Genomic DNA, 22,647 nt, shown 5'->3' with positions numbered 1-22,647 from the left:
ACCTGTTAAGTGCATTTAATATTGCTCATGATAAATATGTTCAATGAGTCCGTCTGAAATCTAATTTTACATTTATTTAACAGTTAAAATGAGGTAGTTCTGGTAATAGTGAACTTCCGGTTACGACGTTGGTAGATGAAAATAGAAAATTTAATGTTCAATTGTTGTCCAAATTTTTCTTGACGTAAGTATACCTACATTATGTAATTGTTCCCATAAAATTATTATATTGCACTTTTATATTAGCGTAAATTCATTGTATTGCATTAAATTACAGTATTATAACCTCAAAGAGTTTGTCCAGCATATTTCAACAGCCTGCTAAATTATTTCAAGGGTGTATGATACTAAATCATCTTGATATTAATTATTATTATCATTTTATCTCTAGGATGATTTTTAATAAAACTTGATCCGTTGGATAAACTGATTGATTTTTTGTTGGCTTCATAATGTTCCATGTAAAAACTTAAAAGCAAATTCACATTTTTTGCACGTAATTTAGTATAATATATTGCCGAAGAAACAGTGTGGGTTGTCTGATATAAAAATTATACAGGGTGTAAGAAATTTGACTTCAGCATGAGATAGAGTAATCATAAATGAACAAACAAGTTGTATATTACAGGGGCGTAAGATTAACAGTTTTCAAAATACAGCGAGTATTAATATTTGGGAGTTTAATCACAGCACGTGACAACAGCGCTTAACCTAACGCTACACAGCTGGTGCATACCACGTGTGCACGCGGCAGGCTTGTACAATGGAAGAAATGTAAACAACTATTATTGTGAAACATTTAGTATATTTCAAAACAATTGTTTTCCAGATTTTAAATACATAAAATAAAATGTATCGATTTTGTAGTACGAAGATGTGCTTAAATTTTAGCTCGAATTTTAGTAATTATCATTCTCTTAAAGCAGGAACTTGACTTTTAATCAACCCAAAGATTAAGGTCATCCAAATAATCCTACGTATTAAAAATAATTTAGGTACTTACCAAAAAACAAAATTCGATAATTTTTAAACACACAGTACAAAACAAACTACAACATATGTTTAAAAGTTCCACCACCATTTTCGATGCACGCACGACAGCTTCGAATCCAATTTTCACGCACTCGGTGGAAAACACCTCAAGAAAAGGAAATAGTGGTATGCAAAAAACACTCAGACAGGGTCCATTCCAGATAGCAACTGAATTGCGTATTGCCAGACAGCTTAGTACCTCGTGTTATCCGCCGCGCCGTTGTCACATTGCTCGATATGATATATATTTTATCGAATTTTAATTTATTACAACGCTAATTATTTTTCAGAATTAAGCATAAAGAAGTTTAAAAAAGTTATAAACATTATATTTTATAGTATTCTAGGCACGCAGTTATGTCAATATTCCTTAATTAATCAAACTTTTGTACATCAAGTTGGAGATTTTGATAATTTTTTTCTCGGAAATGGTTGAGTTTAGGACCCATCTCATATAATGTTTTTTTGTTTATTTTAATTTATTCTATCCTCTGTTAAGATTAAGACATTCAAACTTCCAACACCCTGAATATCGTCCTATTTAAAAGATAATTAATAATTGGATTTCATTAAGGTAGATCTTGAAAAAACAATGATATTATACAAATATTTAGCTGGGAGCTACATCTAGTAGTGAATACCCGATTCTAGCTGTATTTAATAATATTAGTACAGTACTTGGTTGTTTCTGGCAAAATCACTAATTGATTACCTACAGTATTTTAGAGTCATTAACGCACATCTTTTGTTTTTTCAATTAAGGTCAGAAATTGCAGAATTATAGCATGCAGTTTGTTTACGAAACACCCAATATGTTTTAGGTATTTAAAAAAAATAATTGTATGAGTTTTGAGATGAGTGGCCTAGTTTACCTATGATGGTTCATTTCTACCGTTGGTTCAACTAACCCGAAATGTTGGGTGAAATGACTACTTGCATTTTTTTAATTATTCGACATCTGTTTCACTTGTAAAAATTATTAATTATTGCCGTAAATACAATACTTACTTACAATACAGTAAATACAAATTGAAATGCATTTTTTAGTAAGAAAAAATATAGAATTTTCAATTACATATTAGAAACACTTTTAGAAAGAAACACATCAAATGAATTTTGTTTGCATTTTAGCACTTATTATTTATGTAGTTATTTTCTTCTCTATTTGTTTGGGTGTTTTTTCCAAATGCGAAAACATTTAAAAATGAGTGAAAAGCCCGCCAAAAAGAATTTAGTCAAAGGTTGTTTTTTTGAAACAATTTTTGCTGAATTGTCAATTTGCCAATTGTTAATTGTTACCTTTTTAAATAAATAAAATAGAAACTATTAGAGAGTGACAACGGAAAATAATTTATTAATGCTTAGCAACGTGTTATTTTAAAGTCACCATACTTTTTTGATATCAATGTGGACAAACCGCTGCTGAATATTAAAAAGTCATTCCACTATCTTTTTTACATGATTTATTAAATATTAACTAATATTGGTGCGTGATACTTTACTAATTTAATAATACCAATTTATGTAATTATTATATCATAATCATTATTTTTGCAACTTAAAAAAATGTACCATAATCTATATAAATCTAAATGAATATACGTACTAATCCGACTGATATTACATATTTTTTTTTTTTAAATCAATTGAAGTTTTTACAGTTAGTATTACTATTTTTTTAAGCAGTGTATGTATTCAATTTGTGAATCTCAGTGTCAATGACCTCTGACATTGACCTATTTTAGGTGATTTATACTACTGTCACTACGTAAAATAAGCCAGGGGTGCACTTAGGAATATTAAAACAGGTAATATTAAAAAATTGTATAATTCTAAAAAAATACGGTGTTTCTGCTCTTTTTTCTTAATCAGCCACTTCAGCAGCCAATCGATGCTAGGGCATATTAAATTAATTAGAAATAAATAAAACAGCAACAAAATTAAGCCGTCAACGGAGGTTAGTCACCGCTGTTCAGTATTACCGCCTCTGAAAAGCCGCTACTGCTAGTTGAATTCACACCTGGTATGATATGACCGAATGGTACTTAAATGTTAAAAAACAAATTTCCATATTAATTCGACGAAACGTGATTGGCCGAATTCGCCATTACCGCTTCATTTTGTCACATTTTTATTTTAATTTTCAGTTATAGGTTTACAAGAAGATGCTTGTGAAGTGTTATTATAAGTGTAAGAGTATAACCTTATAAAATTATGTATTTCAGTGTTTAGTGACGGTAAAGCTTATTTTTGTGTTTTCATTTTCAAGTTTCTGTGTGATAGTATAAAAATGATTCGAGTCTTTTTTTTTGTCAGTAGGAAACGATGCCGTTGCAAGAAGATTTGATTTCAGGTGGATTATCCCGACTGACAAGTACGGAATAAGAAAATGTTCGCAAGATTGAGAAGAACATCGGTTCAAAATTACACTAAAACAGGATTTTGTTAATTGCTGCAGGGATTAAATCTATTTTTGCTAATTTACCGTTTAAGAGGTTGTAGCACCTTTGTAACACATTTTATAGGATATTATTTTAATAATTTTGTTAGCGTCTCAAACTATGTCCATAAATAAATTCCAAACTGGACATCGTAGTCCTATGACAACGTGCACATCATATTAATGATACTTTTTAAATTTAGATATCTTGTAATTTGTTATTTCTTAGTAGATAAACTAGTATTAAAATAAATCAAAGTATTACTTGACAACTCCCCTCCATCCACGTCATAGTAGATATTGTAAGTCATATTTAAATTTAAATTATCTAACTGTCTTCCCCAAATTATTTTCACAGCATTTCCAACACCTGGTGGTACAATAATCTCCAGTATCTCTATACTGATTGGACCTCTGTCACTAGACGCATTCGTGTTTTCTTCCACAGGATTCACGAAATATTGACCAGTGGATGTTTCAACCGTATCTGTAACATATTCGCTTGAGGTTTCCTCGGTGTATGGCACCTAAAACAAGTTAAATTGTCATCAGATAAATTATCTCCAAAATTTTTATATATAGAATAAATTTATTTGTAAGAGTAATAGATAAAAATAATGGCAGGTACATTTATTTAGAAGTTTAGGTAAATATTAATGATTAGGTACGTAGTCCACATACATTTTCTTTTTGTTTTTACAAATATCCCATGTCATACAAGGTGTCCGGAAGCCAGTGGGTCAAACAATCAAAATAAACCAATTTAAATCAAGTTACCTCAGTACTCTCTGCTCTACTACCTACTAAATGTTGCTTAATTCCTTCCTTTGCTTTGCTTTCTAAAAATGTTATGCATTCCCTAAACAAAAATTATATCAATTTTTGTAAGAGAACTCCGTCATTTTAAAGATATTCCAATAAAATTTGACATAGAACTAGCAGTAGATGAATATAGGTTATTTGTTACCTTAAACGTTAAGAACATCAGCCCTTTTAATTTGTTGCCACATTTTCGTGCTAGTAGAGATTTTTGGAAACCGTAGATGGGTGTACTGTAGGTGTAAGTCGTTAAAATAACGAGCGTTCAAATAAAAACGTGGTCAAGTTGGTTCTGAAAATTTGGACGTAGGGCGTAGCGTATAGCAAATGAACTTAAACGTCATCTGTCAAAGCGCTATATCGCCGCTATCAATTTGAATATTTTCGTTTTAAAAAGCGTTTAAAATGGTGTTTTCTCAAGAACAAAAAGTGTTTATCATAGAGTCCTACTTTAGAAATGGACGCAAGATTGATGGAATATGGAAGTATTCTATTGAGGAATGTTTCATAGAATTTCAAAATCAATTTCCCGGCGTTGTTGAGTACAAAATTTTTCAAAGTGCAGTTCAGCGTTGTGTTAATGTTTTTCGTGAAACGGGCAGTGTAACAAGAAAAGAAGGAAGCGGCCGACCTAAAAAGCGGACTGAAGAATTAAAAGAAAATGTCCAACAAATAATGGAAAATGCGCCAAGAACTTCTGTACGTGTTTTATCACAAATGGTGGGAGTATCAGTCGGTACCTGCCACACAGTGTTAAAAAAAGATTTGCGTTTGTTCTCCTATCGTTTAACTTGTCAGCAAGAACTTCATGAAGTTGATTTTCCGCGACGGGCTGTATTTTGTGAATGGTTTTTAAACAACTACGGTGAACTTCATAATATCACCTTTTTTTCTGATGAAGCCTGGTTTCATTTAAGTGGTTACGTAAACTCACAGAATATGAGAATGTGGTCTTCTGAAAAACCAGATAACTTTTTTGTCGAGGGCCCTCTACACGCTCAAAAAATTGGAGTTTGGTGTGCTCTCAATCGAAGGAGGATTTATGGACCTATTTTTTTTAATGGTACTCTTACTGCGCAAAGGTATAGAGAAGAAATTATCGCTCCTTTTGTTAACCAGCTGGAAGAAAACGAAATTACAAACTTTTACTTTCAACAAGATGGCGCAAGGGCACATACGGCAGGCGAGACGATGAATATGTTGAGGGAAGTTTTCCAAAATCGACTAATAAGTCTCAATGCTGAACATGAATTTCCACCGAGGTCATGTGATATTACGCCGTGTGATTTCTTTTTGTGGCCTTACCTTAAAAACACTATTTTTGAACTGCCTATTCCTGATTTAAACCATCTGCAGGCTCGACTTATAGACAAGATTCGTGAAATTAACAATACCCCGAGCATCTTAGAAAATGTCTTTAATTCTTTGAGGAACAGGTGTGAAAAGTGCTTGGAACAAGGAGGGGGACACTTTCAGCAGCTGCTTTAATTTATTGTTATAACAAGGAGGGGGACACTTTCCGCAGCTCCTTTAATTGTTTGTTATTGTTATCACGATTATTCTTTAAAATAAAGTTATATAGTCATTAACGTTATTGAAACTGACAGCTGCTATACAGCTCGTTGAGAAATGAGGTTAAGTTGGTCGCTATAAGCTACTCCCTACGTCCAATGTGTCAGAGCCAACTTCGACCACGTTTTTATTTGAACGCTCGTTATATGGTTTCCGATGAAAACTATCAGTTAATTATATATTTTTTTACGATTTAGACTAACCTCAAATCAAATAACTGCATCTAATAGTTACATTTGAATAGTAAATTGCTTGACTGCTAAATTAGCTAAAAATTTAGCAGGGATGAAATTCAATGAGATTAGATTAGTGATTTTAAGACTTTCGCGGTCTATGCCGTTATTTAAAGTACCATCATTTTTCGGGTTATGCCTTGGCTTATACAGATACAAAAACCGTTGCCGTTACTGTTCTCGGGCTAGGCTCTGTGAGGGCAGACTTGTTATAAAAACCCATAGATCCGCCCTAATGTTGATTTCGGTTCTTATTGTTAGTTCTAAGGCTACAACCGCTGCAGACCAATGACCCCCGTTCTTCATTGTCAGCATCTTCAGTGATAACTCTGCAAAATCCTGATCTCTCATAGAGGATCCCTCACCATATGGCTTACCATAAGAATAACAAGGACAGGACAATGGTTCCTAGCCAGTGGTAAGGAAGTACAATAAATGCATTATAAGTCTGTAACTGGCGACGACTGAGTACGTAGGCCACGACATAACAACACGGAGACTATGATACTTCTTTCAAATATGCAGTTCTTCGTGATTGATAACAGCGGCAGAAATTTCGTTGATACAGTGCTCAATTTCCTCCTTCCAGGCGTGGGTGGTCGTGGGCTTGTTAGCATAAACCTTGGACTTCAAAAAATTTCGAAGAAAACAGTCTAAAGGCGTTAATTCGCATGATCTGAATGGCCATTCCTAATCACCAAAACTGGAAATTACATGACCAGGAAATGACTCGTGCAGTAATTGAATTTTTACTCGGGCTGTATACCATGTGGCACCATCTTGTTGAAACCACGTCATATTTTGCTATTTAGGTACAAAAATCAGGACCATCATGATAACGATCACCATTAAGTGTCGCATTTTCGATGAAAAATTATTCTTCGGATATCTTCGGAACTATTCGAAATTTTCTAAATTTAAAAACGAATCCGCGATGGCCATAAAATTCTGCACATTTTTGCCCATTTAACCATTTCTGTAACTCTTAAAATAAGAAATATACCTGTATTGGACAATTAAAAAGTTGTAACAAACGAAGTAGAAGGTAAGTATTGAATATTGACCGATCCATCAATGCATCTCTTATAGCGTTTTGCTCTTTTTAACAGGAATATTTAGAAACTTTGTTTCCTTTAGGATATATGTGATGCAAAAAGTTTAGACACTGCTTCCGTGAAACTTAGTTTCTATACTCGGTAGGCACCAATAGCTATTCAAGTTATGGAAGTTCTTGAGAGCCATTGTACAGAATCCTAACTTTAACATACATGCATTACGACAATGCCATTATCAAAACTCTATATACCTACATACAAATAAACATAAACATTTTTATTCAATATTCGAAATATTGTACGTATGAATTCACTATTAGATTAAAGGTGGCAGGACTATTTCTAAATAATTTTAAGAAAATTAAGGAAGATTAATTAATGTTTACTATTGGGCAGGTTTTACTGATAAATTCTTAATAAGTATACTGTGTTTGATTAAGGTAAAGTTAGACTACTTTACCTTATATGAGACCTATTTTGAAAAAAATTTTGAAACATTCACAAAAATAGAAACATTTCAAATATTAATAGTTTTACTGAATAGTCATGGTGTTTATTTAGACAAACAAATAATAAAAGTATATTCTTGCAACTCATTTTTGTTTAGAAAAAACAATAATAATAAAACACAAATAGTAACTGAAAAGAAATTGTCTGCTAATATGAGAACGTCGGCACATATATATTTCAAATAACAGTAAATTAACGACTTAAAATGCAAGATAATAAAATAAGTCGTTGTAAATTATTTTCTCTGTCTTTCTTTGCACATTGGGCATATAAAAACCACATCTTCTACACCACAGCCCTCATGAGCCCATCGCTAACTGTGCACTTAACCCACTGTTCATCTGTGTACAGGCTGTGCAAAAGAGACACTCATCATACTTCTCCTCGCCATCATCAAAAACAACTTCCATGTCACTTTCATAAGTCGAACTACCACTTCAAAACAAATCAACATTCTTCTTTTAATTTTTTATAATCATTAAACTTGAACTTGGAGAGGACGTAATCAAGGCTACACTTCCAGCACGTGCACTGGTTTTTTTATTTTCCTGGACGCGGTTTTGAAGCATTTTCAGTGTCACCGGAATCTTTTGAAGTTTCTGGACGTGGATGATTTGTAGCGTCTTCAGTGTCACTGAAATCTCCTAAAGTTCCTGGGCGTAGACGATTTGTAGAGCCTTCAGTGTCACTGGAATCTTTTGATGTTTCTAAACATGGACGACTTGAAGTCTCTTCAGTGATTGCAGGTCTCTCCTCAAGGCAGTATTGAACTAACTCATCCTCGACATATTTGCCTGGAATCCAAGTGTTCCAGAAACTATTTGCTCAGGAGAAAAAGCTTCGTTTTTAACATAATGTTCAAGGGACACAAAAATGTTTCACAGCTGTTTGTAGCCCATGACGTGCGTTATACCGCGTTTAGGAGAATTCGCCTGAAAAATTGTTCTATAAAATTATTGCTTTATAGGCTCTGATATACGACCTCTTTCATAATAGAAACCTAGAGGGTCACATATCTATTAAATAGTGGGTGAGTACGGAATTCTCTGTATGTTAGCTATTTGAGAATAATATTAGAAAACAAAATCAACACCACGTTGAAAACATAAATTTTTCAAATTGAACTAGTATAGAACTTATCGCCGTGAATTTGGTAGAACTTTAATTCAATTGGGTGCCATCTAGTAGACAGCAAATGTACTAGTAACTCCTACAACACGTTGCTAAAGACTCTTTCAGTGTGACGTCACATATTTAGGCAACCCGCAATAAATTGTCATAGTTGAAATTGTGCAGACCGAATCTGATCCTTGTGTATTATTTACATGGATACTATAAAAATGAACAACTTCAAATTAATTTATTTTTATAAAACACGTGTTTCGTAGAATAAATACACTAATGTGCTTAAAACTTACAAAAACCGATATAAAAGAATATTCCTAAATTTAATTAATAAAGTAAAAATTTAACATTAGCTGTTATTCCTAATGCGCATGCTTGGGAAGAATGCCCTCATACGCAGGTGCGATCTTGTTGATATACCATCGCTATTAGCGTATTTTCTCTTATTTTGTTTAATCTTGACATTTTCTAATTCTACTAAGTATTTTTATTATTTTTCTTGGTGCTGTACTGTGCCAGTCTGTTTATCGAGTGTTTATTTTTTCAAGTGGTTTATTATAGACGTATAAGACGTTTAACCATAACCAAATTTTCTCGAATCATATCCTGTTGCGATGCTATTTCGCTTACACGAAATTATCTTTAATGCACATGCTCAGTATTTATTAATTACTATAAAAGTCAATATTGGTCTATAAATTTAAATAAGTGTATACATTCTATAATTCTTTCAGTTTGTCACTTTGGGTTTGAAACTTCTTATATATTTCTAATATTACCAGAATATCGCGATATTTAAGGCCATCATAAAGAAGATATTTTTTTGGCACTTGTCCAAAGTACATAAGGTCGAATATCGATCTAGTAAAAATACTGAGAAATTCTTAATGACAATATGTACTATGGGGTTGCCTATATTTGCCGTATGTGACGTCACTACTAAAAAGGGATATTGCAGAAAATAGTTCTGCATTAAAATATTGCTCAAGGTCTCATATTAGGAACGGTACTATAACTTAGACTCAAAATATTTTTTTGTAATTTTACTTGTTACATAATGGGTATTTTAGTACTTGATATTTTACTAGAAATTAAAAAAAAAGCTTGCAATGGGTATAGTTTTCATTGTTGTTGCAGAGTATGGTTTCAATGCATTTACTGAATTTTTGTAAATTTACATTTATGTGACATTACAACATTTTTGTATATTTTTCTGTGTATTTCTACAATATTTTTTTATTTTACATTGTGCCAATTTTTGTATTTTTTATTTAAACTTAATTTACACTACACCAAAGGTAAACCTATGTACATAAGTATCTGCAAAACATTTAGTTACACAACACTGCGCCTATAATTTTGCTTAATACGGCAGTTTAATGGTCAATTGAATTTGTTATTCATTCGATTCCAGCTTATATCACTCAGTACCGTGACTTCTCGATTGGTGACCTGTGACATCACGCCAAATATTTAGAAAACTATTAATTTCCTGAAATATTTAAAGTGAATTACATTTGATGATGGAAACTATAACAAATGAAGAATCGGATATAAGTGCAGTTCACCACACCAAGAAAACAGGGTAGTTTCCTTTGACAATAATAAAAGTTGACAGTCACGAAATTGGTAGTAATTTTAAAATCACCAGTAATGATGCGAAAATAAATAAATTATGTAAAATTGATAACACTGAAAGCCAGGGGACTGTTTTTCATGATGAGGCTGATATCTAAATATCAGCTGCTGTTGCCATTATAGAAAACATATGAAGATAAGTGTATCATTAGATATAACTATAACATAATAAACATATTTAATAGAGGCCAAACTCCACACGGTACAAACTTCATTGATTTGGATATGACGCTAGTTAAATCGTTTTTAATACTTAATAATGTTGTTCTTCCTCATCTACTACACTCCACAAGAGGAAGGAAGCTATGATGGATTTGACATTACAACAATTTATCAAAATTACTTACAATAAAATAATAAATTTTACATGGCTGTTCTAACGCAGTTATAGTGAATTTTCATTCATGTACAAACGACGAAAAAGTTCGAAATATTTATTTAGATCCCTGGTCCCTGTAGGTATTCGTATACCTACATTGGCGTTTTCTAAGAAACGTAGAAATTCCTTATCAAGAGAACCATCATCTATCGAAAAATATTTTAAGATTTGATGGTTACACAAATGCCACTGTGAATTTATGAACTAAAAATAATATTGCTGGTGAATACGAGAACTAACGAAATACTGATATTTTACAAGTTACTAATTATTATTCAATCGATTAATCTAATAATAAAAATGACATCCATTTAGGTATTAAATTAATACTGCACATAATGTGCAAAATCTCTTAATCCGCAACACATATGAAAAATGTCTGCATGAATATCGAAATAATTAATACGCTGTCACAGAGAGATTTTAATTTTTTATATTCGTACCATTTATTATTCAAATTGCACGGATTAAAACATTGGAACGCATTACCGTTTATTAAAACTCCTGAAATGATAATTGCGCATGGCCTGCTGATGAATATTTAAACATCAACTTATTCATGTTTATTTAAAATAAAAAAATACTCACATGTGCAACTATAATTATATGAACTAGAAAACTGTAAAACAACATACTGACTAGTACCGTGGCAGTTGATTATAATAAGCAAAAATCGTTTAAGCGGAAATGCATCATTTTCAATGTCAAATAAAATAACACTATACGCGTAACAATATTTTATATTTCTTTCCTAGCAATTGTTAAATTAATTAGACCACATGTAGTGTTCTGCCAGTGGCGTCCGGCTGCAACAGCTTATATGTCGTAATTTTTCATATATTTCAACAACAAAATAATATTTTATTACCTACCGTTTTACAGAAGATAGATATTCCTTATTTTAGCAGCTATCTTAAATTATAGAAATTTGTAACAAAAGCAGGGTAATCAGTAATTTATTTGTTAGTTCTCGGAACGGATGGGCCAAAAAATAAAATATTTCAGTCAACACTAATTATCGAAAGTAGGTTTAGCGTCGTCCTTCGGAGAAATTTAGGGATATTTTTTAACAATTCCACTTAGACTGTCGGGGCCATCTGTTGAGCAGGTATAAAGAGAAAAATCGATATTTCAAAAAACGCGCGAAATGCATTCCAAAGAACGTACGAATTCCAAGAATAAGTTGTTAGAATGTTGTGAGGAAAAGAAAGTAATAGATCAAATAGGTGGTTTTTAGGCGAATTTTCCAAGCTATTAAGAATATATTAAATGAGATGGACTAATCCGTCCTGTATCGCTATGCGGAGTCACAAGAGGAAGGTATAGGGTTGTTTGTAAGTTGTCTCAAAAATATTTAGACAAATGTAAATTCAGTCCATTAGACAACTATTAACATGGCATAGTTATGCTGTTACAAACACAAAGATGGATTTAAATTGAAGACTAAAAGAACAATATTAAATTTTGCTAGACTAAAAGCAATTCATTTTTTTTGTAGAATTTTGAGAAAATATGCAAGTCTCAATAAGAGTTATGAGTACTTCATCTGCAGACTTCTTTTGAATAAAGTAGTGCAGCAAAATTTCCTGCAAAACCTCTTTTTTCGGCATGAAATTAAATATATTTAGCACTATGAAAAAAGAAGTTGACACACTAGCGAAATAACATGCAATGAATTTTAAGCTTGCTTCTAGTATAGGTGTATTACCATATTAAACCACACTCTTACAATTCTTGTAAGGCCATCTGTTGGAAAACAACGAGAACTTATTCAGCGTCCCTATAGTATTTTTATACTTATTTTTGGTTTAGGTATTTCAAAAATACATATTTATTATTACAGCTACGTTCGGGTGACAAATTTTATTTCTTTTTCAGTTTTCAGATTTCCAAGAGGCTTATAATGATAAGTACATAAATTGATATGAAGAAGAACTTCTTGCCACTATAACTCAAATAATAGAGGTTAATTTAAAGTTACGTTAGTATAATGATCTAAACTATTTTACAAAAATGTTTCTAGTTATCATGTTAATTAGGTTGAAAAAATGAATGACTTTTGCTAAAAATTGGTATGGATTGAGTTTTCGAATGATGTTGATTAACCTAGTATTATTAGATTTCGGATAAAATATCGTTAATAAAATTTTAATAAATAGATATATCAATAAATAAAATTATTTTCTAAATATTTGTTTATTAAAAAGATATTTGGGCTTCTTTCTATTTATTTTTTTTTTGTTTGTTTAAATTAACTGGTTACAGCTTACAGTGGTTTATAAGACGCATAAAATATTTAGAATATCATAACATAACCAGGATGAAGTCTAACAGGACTGAAATAAAAACTAGGAAAGTGAGTCAAGCACGATTCTGTTAAAAGCCGCATCTCCCGAATTCTAGACAAGTTCAGAACCAGCCTTGGCGCAAGATTTTATTACTTATATCCATGTGGATAGCGGGTCCCAAAATGTATACGTGAATGGATAAATTAAAAAAATATATCGTAATATCTTGGTAAATATTTGTTATTTTGAAAAATAACTTTCACTAGTCTCATTTATATTGGGAATTATACGTAGGAAAAATATTTAAGGTTCAACCTGTGTAAATGCAACTGCTCGACCAATCTTTATATATAATCTGATTTGGAACATCTCGTTATTTATCTTATTAGCTTTCCATTAAAATAGAATATCTGCAGCCACTTATGATATACCAAAAGACGGTCCAATTTATTTCAACTCAATTTCTCCCTCTCATGGGAAAATAAAAAGATCGGTTTCCTTCAAATTTGGGATATAAAGAATCCTCACAAGAAAATTAAATTTAGCAAAGTCTGGCGGATAAATACGATGGAAGAATTTAAAAATACCTGTTGGTAAATATCCTTTCTCCTAAACCTGCGTTTCATTCAAGCTACACTAATACGTACAAGTCTGAATGTAGTAGCTTCTTGTACAGAGCCTTTGAATAGATCAAACTGTAAGATTAGCTTTCTTGGGAGAAAATATGAAAATAAAGTTATCTTGCTTAAAAAACATAGTACCGTCTCCAAAGAAATGTTTTGTTTTACTACTTATGATAACTATGTCACTTTTTGATTAATATACAGGGTGGACCAGCTTTTTCGTGACAAACTTTAAGGGTATGTTCTACGTCCAAAAATAACCGTAGTTTGCTATACAAACAATAGTCCAAAATTGCTTCGTTACGAAAATACAGGGTGTTGAAGTTTATTCTGAAAAATAGAAAAATACATTTTTTTTAAACCGCTTAAGATAATTAAATGAAATTTGACAGGTGTCAATAGCAATGGAAGACTTAAATTTTGCAATGCAAAAGTTTCTTTTACTGTCACCAGTGGCGCGAGTAGCGGATCGTTAGTGACTATTTTCCAATAAAAAAATGGTACGTCCCTGGTTTTTCTAAAAATTAATGTTATTTTTGAATTCCTCGTTCAATTTGGTAGAAAAAAACTCTCTTGACTTTTTTTTGTACGATGCACCGTTTAATAAATAATAAATTACTTTAAAACTTTTCAGTGTGTTTTCCTTCAAATGGATTATTATTTGTTAGCTGCATACCAGATACACTTGCTGCAACCACCAGATAAACAAATTTACAACGACTAGTTGGCGTCGGTTTTCATGTCAACGTTTGACAAATCTTAAATAGTAGTAGTGCAGTAGTGTCAAAATGCCGTTTAGATTTTCAAACCAAGAAATAGCGGATATCCATTTTGTGTATGGATTTGCTAATGGAAACTCAAGGGCGGCTGCCAGAGAATACAGAAGGAGATATCCGCAGAGACCACATCCTAGTCGTAATGTGTTCACAAGAATTCACCAGCAATTAATGGAGAATGGTTTAGGAAATTTACATGGAGATCGAAATAATGCCAATCCAAACCAACAGCAAAGAAGAATTTCTCGACTGATATTAAATGAGTTTGACAGAGATCCAACAACAAGTTCCCGTATAGTTTCTCGTATTATCCGCACATCTAAATCCAATGTACTTCGTACTCTCAGAAGGGATCACAGGCGTCCATTTCACCTACAACCTGTTCAAGGCTTACATCCAGGAGATGAAGAGAAAAGACTGACTTTTTGTCGGTGGGTCCTTCGCTCAGTTCAAGAAAACAGGGATTTTTTGAACAACATACTGTGGACTGACGAATCCTGCTTTACCCGTCGCGGTATAGTTAATTTCCATAATCAACATGTGTGGTCACATGAAAATCCTCACGCCATTAGACCACGAAATTTTCAAGTTGAATTCAGCGTAAATGTTTGGATAGGGATTTACAACAACAATCTGTTTGGACCCTATTTTTTACCTCGACGCTTAAACGCAGAAAACTTCTTACAGTTTTTAGAAACGGAACATCACAATATGTGGGATGAAATACCGATAATTTTAAGACAGACTTCATTTTTTCAGCTCGACGGTTGTCCCGCTCATTTTGGCAGAAATGTTAGAAATTGGCTAAATAATAACTTTCCGGACAGATGGATTGGCAGAGGGGGTCCAGTTCCATGGCCACCACGGTCTCCGGATATTACCGTGTTAGACTTCTTTGTGTGGGGTTTTTTAAAAGAGAAAGTTTATGCAACCCCCGTGAACACACAAGATGAACTTATTACTCGTATAAGAAATGGTTGTAATGCAATAATACCGCATCTAATTAATTTAAATAGATGTATTGTACGTAGGTGCGAGTTGTGCATTGAAAATAATGGTTCCCATTTTGAACAATTTTTATGACTGTTTTTGTTGATAATTTTAATTAGTTTAGTTTTTGGTATTCATTGTGAAAATAAAGTTGTTAATACACGGTGAAAATCTAAACGGCATTTTGATACTACTGCACAGAAGACAAGTCTATTTAAGATTTGTCAAACGTTGACATGAAAACCGACGCCAACTAGTCGTTGTAAATTTGTTTATCTGGTGGTTGCAGCAAGTGTATCTGGTATGCAGCTAACAAATAATAATCCATTTGAAGGAAAACACTTTGAAAAGTTTTAAAGTAATTTATTATTTATTAAACGGTGCATCGTACAAAAAAAAGTCAAGAGTTTTTTTCTACCAAATTGAACGAGGAATTCAAAAATAACATTAATTTTTAGAAAAACCAGGGACGTACCATTTTTTTATTGGAAAATAGTCACTAACGATCCGCTACTCGCGCCACTGGTGACAGTAAAAGAAACTTTTGCATTGCAAAATTTAAGTCTTCCATTGCTATTGACACCTGTCAAATTTCATTTAATTATCTTAAGCGGTTTAAAAAAAATGTATTTTTCTATTTTTCAGAATAAACTTCAACACCCTGTATTTTCGTAACGAAGCAATTTTGGACTATTGTTTGTATAGCAAACTACGGTTATTTTTGGACGTAGAACATACCCTTAAAGTTTGTCACGAAAAAGCTGGTCCACCCTGTATATGCGCAGGTATTTTTTTAAACGCTACTGCTACTGTATTTAATGTAAAAATTATACATTTATTACATATCGTTAGCAGAAAATTCTTAAAAATTTTTTTTTAATTTCTATTACAGATATCAGATACAAAGTTGAATATAGATATATGTAAGCTCCTTGACCGTAAAGATCACAAAGCTACGATGACGCCTTTTTGAATAGAGGTAAGTCAGTCCAAATCGTAAAAAATGCAAAATTTTGTTACAAATTTAGCAAGTATGAAATAAATAACGTTTTTTTTTTCACCAAATAAAGTGGTATTTTGTATTTTGAAACTTATGTTTTAAAATCTCCACCATAAAGAATACAGAAAAAAATTCCCGATATCAAGATTCATAAAAATACATTGACGCAGTATCTTAAAAAGAAAAATTTTTTAATCCATAATATGTAGCTAACCTTTGCGACACGTGACCAAATAGGCATTGGCTACTAAAAGGAAAAAACCTTATCATGAAAATTTAAATCAATTCGATATATATTTAGAACACAGATATACAAAACAGATAACAAATACTTCTATCAATTCTAATATAATCTCCTTGGAATAAAAATGGGGTTTTGGTTTTGTTGATCCTCCAAGCAACGATCTTGAATATTATGACATTACTTGCAGACCTTTTGAAGATACTTGTTTATACGAATATAAATAAATACGATTTACGTAAATTCTTTGCTGATAGCAAAAACATATTTTTAATACCCAACTGAAAATTTGATAGAGACAGCTATGCCCAGTCCCCATGATAACAGTATTCGCAAGGTTATTTTTGTACATATATTTGCATAGTGAGTACCGCAATTTTAATTTGGTTCTTTTGTTTATAAATAAACAATGGGAAACTGAGGCTTCTACAGCTCCGACCATCAAAGGCCGCAATCAAAAACGGTTCCGGGCGGAATTGTAAATTATGGGATATTTTGCGGTTACAAAAGCTGCGGTGTTATTAGGAATTTATATCTGTCGAAGCTGGAAAAGCGTGTATTTAATTAATTGGCGATTTCAACTTCAATTCAAGTCAGTTTTGTTAATAATATGATATACTATACTGACAACTGGTCTTCTACAATTTTATTATTCTAGAATATATACTTTCAATATCAGTTACTTTTAAGTGAAGGTTATTTTCAAATGTTTCCAATGAATCACATTTTTTTCCAACTTTTCTTATTAAAAATAAAACAATTCAACATAAAACTGCACTCCACTTATATGTAATGGATATGAAGGCGAACTATTGCTTTCTTAATTATTAATACTACCATTATACATATTACTATCGAAAAAATACAAAGTATAATTTTATTCATAAATTAGAATTAGTCACGTCAGTGTCCAATTTTTTATTTGAATAATTTGTATAGCAATAAAATATATCAAAATATTTTTCTTCTTTTGTTTGGTATTTCGGACATTGTTTTATACACTGTAATACCGCAGACTATCATTAAGACTAAACAGCTCGAGGATTAATGTTAGTTCTGAATGCAATAATATCGCTCTGAAAATCTGATTATACCCATATTTATATAAGCAAAAATGTCCTTAATGGAACGATTTTTTATTTTTGTATACCCAACTCTTCAAAAAATGTTACAAAATGACAAATTCGAAATATTTTACACCTTACTTCAAAGAATCTCCAAAATTAACAAAGATATATTAATGTAAAAGATGTTAAATTCTTAAAAACAGTAAAAACCAAGTGGAAAATGATCTAGCATATTTGATGTGGTAACAAACATCAAGGAAATGAACAATCCAACAAAAATGATACAACTGCATTACCACCGACTTATTGGTTTCAACAATAAATCTTCATCAAACTTTAATTCAATAAGACAGTTTTTCCGATTACTTTTTCGTTAAAATTTAATAGGTGTCTGAACACCGCCCACAAAAAAAAGATATATCTTTTAAAACAGTCACAGATCCATTTGTTTCTTAAATATGTATTTATTAAACTGTCTTTTATACAGGGTGTCCCATTTTAAATTACGCACCTGAATATCTCGTCAGGGAAGCCACCAATCTGAAAATAACCCTTACGAAAGTTGTTGGGTTCGGAGGGCCACATCGGATGGTGACCTTGAATTTAACCTTGACCTTAAGACCATTTGAAGGTCAGTTTTATTTTTTACAAAAATTTACGTTTAGATAGGAAAAAAATACGTTTAGGTAGGTAGACGTTCGTTTACGTGACTTAAAGCTCTTCTTCTTCGTCAAGGTCAAATTTAAGGACAGCATCCGATATTCCCTTCCAAGCTAATCAACTTTTGTAAGGGTAATCTTAGGAATGGTGGCTTCCCTGACAAAATATTCAGGTGTGTAATTTGAATATTTAAACCTTTAAAGGTCACTCCAAAATGAGCTTTAAGTACCTATCTAAACGTAAAATTGTGTGTTATTTCCGAATTCGAGGTCAATCGATTGACCTTCAACTGACCTTGAAGGTCAATGTCAAGGTCAAATTGAAGGCCACCATCCGATGTCCCCCTCCGAGCCCAATAACTTTCGTAGAAGTTATTTTCGGCGATGAGATATTTAGATGCGTAATTTAAAATGGGGACACTCTGTATTTTGTTCCACGACTCTATTCAGCAACTTCATTATTTAAATCAGGTATGGTTTAAAGTCTGTAAAATTTAGTTTCACCCAACTGAAATCTCATGTTTAAAGTTACTACTTGTGAGCCAGACTAACCACACTAACGAAAACATAAACCTATAAGTGTGGGATAAGTTTGTAGCAAATTTACTTGTGATTTCAAGGCTGTGCTTTGAAAAATAATTGTGTTGCATTTCGGAGATTATTTCTTTGTTCACAGAATATCATGTATATTTTTACGGATTTGAATATAGCTCTTTCTAGGGATTACAGTGTATAAGATTTGATAATAATGTAATAGTAAAAAAGATATCGTCTCTTCGGAAGTCAATGGTCCTAATCCACAAAAAATAATTTGACACAAAAATTAATCAACGTTTGCCATAAAATGTAAACATTTTAGTCGGAAAGCTGATTTGAACTTCAGAGGACCCCTAGGAATCAATCTAATCCAAGATCTACATCTTTGACGTAAAATTTCCTACTATTTCCATTTCTGGATAAAACAAATTATTGACCTCCAAATGACACCTAACGTTATATTATGTACACATTTAAGATTCACCCTGTATTTTTTAATCCATAAGTCTAGTAAAAATTCAATACCAAATAATCTTTATTTAAAGTTGTTGTTACGTAAATAACCAACAAAATTGGATATTTCGTTTCATCTTGCGGAACAAACAAGAGAGATTTTCCTTGTAATATCTAAACTAGATCAAATATTTAAGATGGCCGCCGCCATAACTGCAATAACATTGTCTGTGGAACGCCAATCATGCAACACAAATAATGCCAGGGTTAACCCTCGAGCACCAAATGGCCAAATAGAATACCTTTTCCATCTCTTCCGCAGCGTCCCGAGATAGAAATGTGTCTCGTCTGCCTGTTCCATGTTCTCCGTTTGTTGTTCTTTGTATCGTAACTGATTTGCTGAAAGGCAGGAAACGTGGATTCTGTATTATACATGACGAAGGATTTGGCTTAAAACGCTCCCGATGAAATTCATGAACTTTTAACGTTGATTGATTTTCTAAGGTAAATGTTTACGGTTCAGATTTACCCAATCATATACGTGTCATGCATTTCTATTCAAAGACTGAGGTGGTGCATATTATAAGTTTTTATATGAATATGTCAATAATTCATTGAATTACCATGATAGTATAATAAGTCCATAAACTTTTCGAGGCAAAAAGAAAAGATTCTGATATAGAGACAGAACAGAATATTTAATTAAACTTTAATCAAATGTTAAATGAAAAAAGATATCATGCGCTTATAAAGGGTCTAGCAGGATAAGGTCAGCGGCCCCAGAAAGTATTTTGAAAATGACTTGTGTGGTAACATCGGCGAGATATAAATCTACCATTGACACAAATTCAGCCTCGCATCTCGCGTTCTGGTGATAATTGATCAAATAGACGCTAGAGCGGGTAATTTTCAAAAATTTTTTTTCGAACACTATTGCAGCTGCCCTAATGAAACAAAAACTGTTCGTTAGACAAAACATTTCTTCTTCATCTTCATCTTCATCTAGTGGTTGGTCCTTTAAAAAAAGTCCCATAGCACTGCGGCCTAATTAGGCCTATTGTGCGTCCCACTACTAGTCCTATTCAGCAAGTAGATTTGTCCTTTTTACAAAATCCAAAAGCTTCCTTGCTGACACTTCTCTCAATTCCTTGGGTTCCAAATAGGGTCTCCCAAGGAGCGTCATTCTGCTACGTGCAAATCCCGGGCACTCGCCCAGGATATGCAGAGAAGTTTCATCCGCTGATTCACATCCTCGGCAGACTGGACTGTCTACAAGCTTTAGCTTATGTAGATGTTTCCTAAAGTGACAGTGTCCCGTTATGAGTCCTGTCACTCTCCTGAGCCGGATTCTATTCAAGCTCAGTAGCTCATCCGCTCTTCCCTTCGAAGGATACTCCATAAGCTCTTTAGAAAATGTCCTGGCCTTGAAGTCCAGTATTTCCTATGTTCTGTCTCTGTCCATTTGCCCAGAGCCCGCCTGACCACACTGGGAGATGTGCCACAGAAGGGCTCCGGGCCAATGAACACTGTCTCGGATCCCTTCCTAGCAAGTTCATCCGCTTTCTCATTTCCACAAATGCCTTTGTGCCCTGGCACCCAACACAGTCTGACTGTATTGTTGGTGGCCAGTTCAGTCAGCATTTGTAAACAGTCCCACACCAGTTTTGAACTTACTTTGTGTGCGGCTAAAGCTTTAATTGCAGCTTGACTATCAGAGAATATATATATGAGTTTACGTCTATAACCTCTACGTACATTCTCTGCCAGACACGCCATTATCGCGAAGATTTCTGCTTGGAATACAGTAGGGAACTCGCCCAGACTGTAGCTTGCACTCCATCTGGGTCTGACTCCATATATTCCTGCAGCCGTCCCTCTGGTCATTTTGGAGCCATCTGTAAACCATACTAGGCTCCACCTTTCCAGGGTATTAAACCTTTCCTCCCACTTGCTTTGATCCTCTATTCGAGTCTCAAATGGCTTGTGGAAATGAAATCTTGGGACCATCTTGTCGGATACCATCCCAAGAGTTGGTTCCGACATAGATGTGTCTATGATCCTGGAGTGGGAATCACCCCTCCAGTCATTGTTATTCCTGAGTCGATATGCTACTAGCCGCGCTTCTCTTTCCACCACTATATGCAGCGGTGGCAGATTTAGCATGACTTCTAGTGCAGCTGTCGGGGTCGATGCCATCGCCCCCGTTATACCTAAACAGGCCAATCTCTGAATTCTATTCAGTTTTTCCCTCGCTGTGGTCTGTTGTGTTTTCTGCCACCATACCACAGCGCCGTAAAGAATCCTGGGTCTTACTATCGACGTATACAATCAGTGTGACATCTTTGGTTTCAGTCCCCAGGTTTTCCCAATAAGGCGACGGCATACACACAATGTCTGCTTTGCCTTAATCACCACTTTTTCTAAGTGCGCATTCCAGGTAAGCTTACTATCCAGTATCACTCCTAGATATTTTACTTCCCTGGAAAGTGTACTGCCCCTTACACCAGTCATCTATCCATTTCAAGGCCTCTTTCATGAGTTCTGAAACGATAATATTATGTTTAGACAAAACATTAGTCTACATTATATATTTTTTATAGAATTTTTCTGTCTTATGTACTATTAAAAAAAATAAAAATATATTTTTTTCAAGGTTTTATTCTTACTTCACGCAGAGGTACAATTACAGAAAAAATATATAATGTAGCTTACTATGTCTAGTATTACTACCAAAAAGTGCATAAATATAAAATGGGTGCAACACTATAAAAAAAAATTAAAACTTCTTATGACCATTTTAGGTACCAATGACTTCCCATTTGTAACACAATTATCATCTGTTTGTTACTCAAAAATATATTAGGTAGTAGTTAAATATGTAAGGAAGACTGATTTTGATATAAACAGATAAATATTGTTTGTGGAACTACAACGTTTTTAGAGAACAAGATGAAACCTGTCGCTTTCCAGCTAGTCGCGTGTGTGTATGTATGTAAGGAAGACTGATTTTGATATAAACAGATAAATATTGTTTGTGGAACTACAACGTTTTTAGAGAACAAGATGAAACCTGTCGCGTTCCAGCTAGTCGCGTGTGTGTATTGTGTTTTGTTTACCTATAATTTTTATGCCCGCTCGACTTCAATTATCGTGTGTGGATTGTTTCGGATTATTAAAGTTTTTTTATAATTAAACTGTTTTATTTTTATT

The 22,647-nt window shown here is 33.1% G+C and overlaps 1 protein-coding gene across 1 annotated transcript in view; it reads right to left on the bottom strand.

Annotated features, from left to right (window-relative positions):
* Positions 1-22,647, bottom strand: part of LOC108908428 — a 74,829-nt gene that overhangs the window by 20,886 nt on the left and 31,296 nt on the right. Inside the window, exon 3 of the mRNA XM_023454527.1 lies at positions 3,738-3,999. Coding sequence (XP_023310295.1) covers positions 3,738-3,999 — 262 coding nt within the window. The remainder of the gene's footprint in view (positions 1-3,737; positions 4,000-22,647) is intronic.

This window comes from Anoplophora glabripennis, unplaced genomic scaffold (genome assembly GCF_000390285.2).
Source record: "Anoplophora glabripennis isolate ALB-LARVAE unplaced genomic scaffold, Agla_2.0 scaffold330, whole genome shotgun sequence".
NCBI lineage: Eukaryota > Metazoa > Arthropoda > Insecta > Coleoptera > Cerambycidae > Anoplophora > Anoplophora glabripennis.
Note: the sequence above shows the minus strand (reverse complement) of the source record. Positions and strands in the feature narration are given on the sequence as shown.